The sequence below is a fragment of the Perkinsus marinus genome (assembly GCF_000006405.1).
Source record: "Perkinsus marinus ATCC 50983 genomic scaffold scf_1104296948242, whole genome shotgun sequence".
In the NCBI taxonomy this organism is placed as follows: domain Eukaryota; phylum Perkinsozoa; order Perkinsida; family Perkinsidae; genus Perkinsus; species Perkinsus marinus.
The window spans coordinates 1-1684 of NW_003210242.1; the positions used below are offsets into that span (position 1 = coordinate 1).

At 51.2% G+C, this 1684-nt stretch overlaps 1 protein-coding gene across 1 annotated transcript; it reads left to right on the top strand.

The window, feature by feature from the left end:
* Positions 1-924: 924 nt before the first annotated feature.
* Pmar_PMAR017798 (hypothetical protein) lies at positions 925-1494 on the top strand (the record flags this gene model as incomplete). The annotated part of the gene is made up of 1 exon (XM_002778741.1): positions 925-1494. A coding segment is annotated over one exon (570 nt), but the record flags the coding sequence as incomplete, so codon positions are not given.
* Positions 1495-1684: the final 190 nt, after the last annotated feature.

Here is a 1684-nt window from a genome sequence, read left to right on the forward strand (position 1 = left end):
CTGACCAAGGATTACCGGTACGTACTCCTACAGACGCTCTTCTCTCGATCGGTGATGTCCTTGTCGAGCTTCCCTTGCCGACTTCGTCCACGTCCCCAACGTCACTACGGATCCGGTACTTCTATGTGTGCTACCCCACCTACGACTTACGCCGACCTCTTCCACGAGCCTCCTGCAGGTCATACAATCTCACACACGCTTCTACAGACTTCGCGGTTACGTTTGACGGTTAACACAGATGGAACTGCTTCCAAATACTTCTGGGTCGACATCGCAGAGAACGCGGAACAACAGATCGGGGCTACCAAACCACGCCGCTGTCCGGCTACCCACCATCTGTGGAAAACATGCCCCCTCGAAGGTCGGTCTGATTGTGAAGCTAAACTCAACAAGTTCATCAGTGATGGATATATGACGCCCATTGCACTGAGCATGGAATCTCCTTATCGCACCAATTTCTATGGGGTACAGGGTCGGAAACTCTGGCGACCCGTGCTGCCGTTAGGGGCTACGAATCGCCTCTTGCGAGCTCTGATGGCGAAGGATCCTCTACCTAACAAACAACTCAAGATTCGGACTTGCCTCTCTAGGTTACGAGCAGCTCCTTCAGTGCGACTGTATGACGTCTCTGACTGTTACATGCATTTCCGAGTATCCGACGCTTTGAGGAGATTCTTCCAGATGCGCTGGGATAACCGTCTCTTCCAATTCTCCCGCATGATCTACGGCTCGAGTATTGCTCCAGCAATGCTCGAAACTGCCATGGTTTACTTATCCGGGTTACTACCTCGTCGGTTAGGCTCAGCTGATTACCAACTCTGTGACTTGGACGGCCTCGAATATGAACTCCAACTGCGAGCCCTTCACTCAACTTCCTCCCCTCCATCCGATGACGAACCTTATGTACCGCCTAGTTGTTCATACATGGACGACATCCTCAGCTTCCACGCAACTGAGACTACTGTAGACGATCCCGAGTTCGTCAAAGTTTACGAGGACCATGACCTCCCTCTGACGTCCCAACAGCTAACTACTCAGGACGTTGTATTTGTACTTGGCGTTGAGGTCTGTGATTGTGGTACACGTTTGCGGTACCCGACAAAAGAGATCCATACTGCTGTTACTTGGCCCTTGACAACCCCAGTCACTTATCGGCAAGCATTGGGATTCCTTGGTAGCCTCCTCCAAGAAGCTGACCTTCTTCCTTACCACATCCTGCCGTGTAAGAATCTTCTCACCGGTCTTGTCAGCAAATGCCGGTCCAAGTTTGATCACGGATGGGATCAGGCCATCCCGGCTGATGTCTTGAACCTCCTCTCTCAGTGGCAAGAACTACTCAAATCATCTACGCTGACTACTATCCCGCGTCGAGTCGATTTACTTACTCCTCTGGACATCTATGCCGATGCCAGCAAGACTATGCTTGCTTACACCATCGAACAGAGCGGTGATCCAGTCTTCCGTGGCCAGTTGCCTCTCACCAAGTCCCAAAAGGTATTCCATATCAACACGTTGGAGCTCTTGAGCATCTACCACGCGTGTTCTCGTGTTCGTCTCTTTGAACTTGATGTTGGTGCAATCTTTAAACATCTCAACCTCCACTGCGACTCCGTTACTGCTTTGGCTGTGGTGCGTCACCATCGTGTTCATACTGGGGTCCAAGAAGTCTACTGCCGACAATATT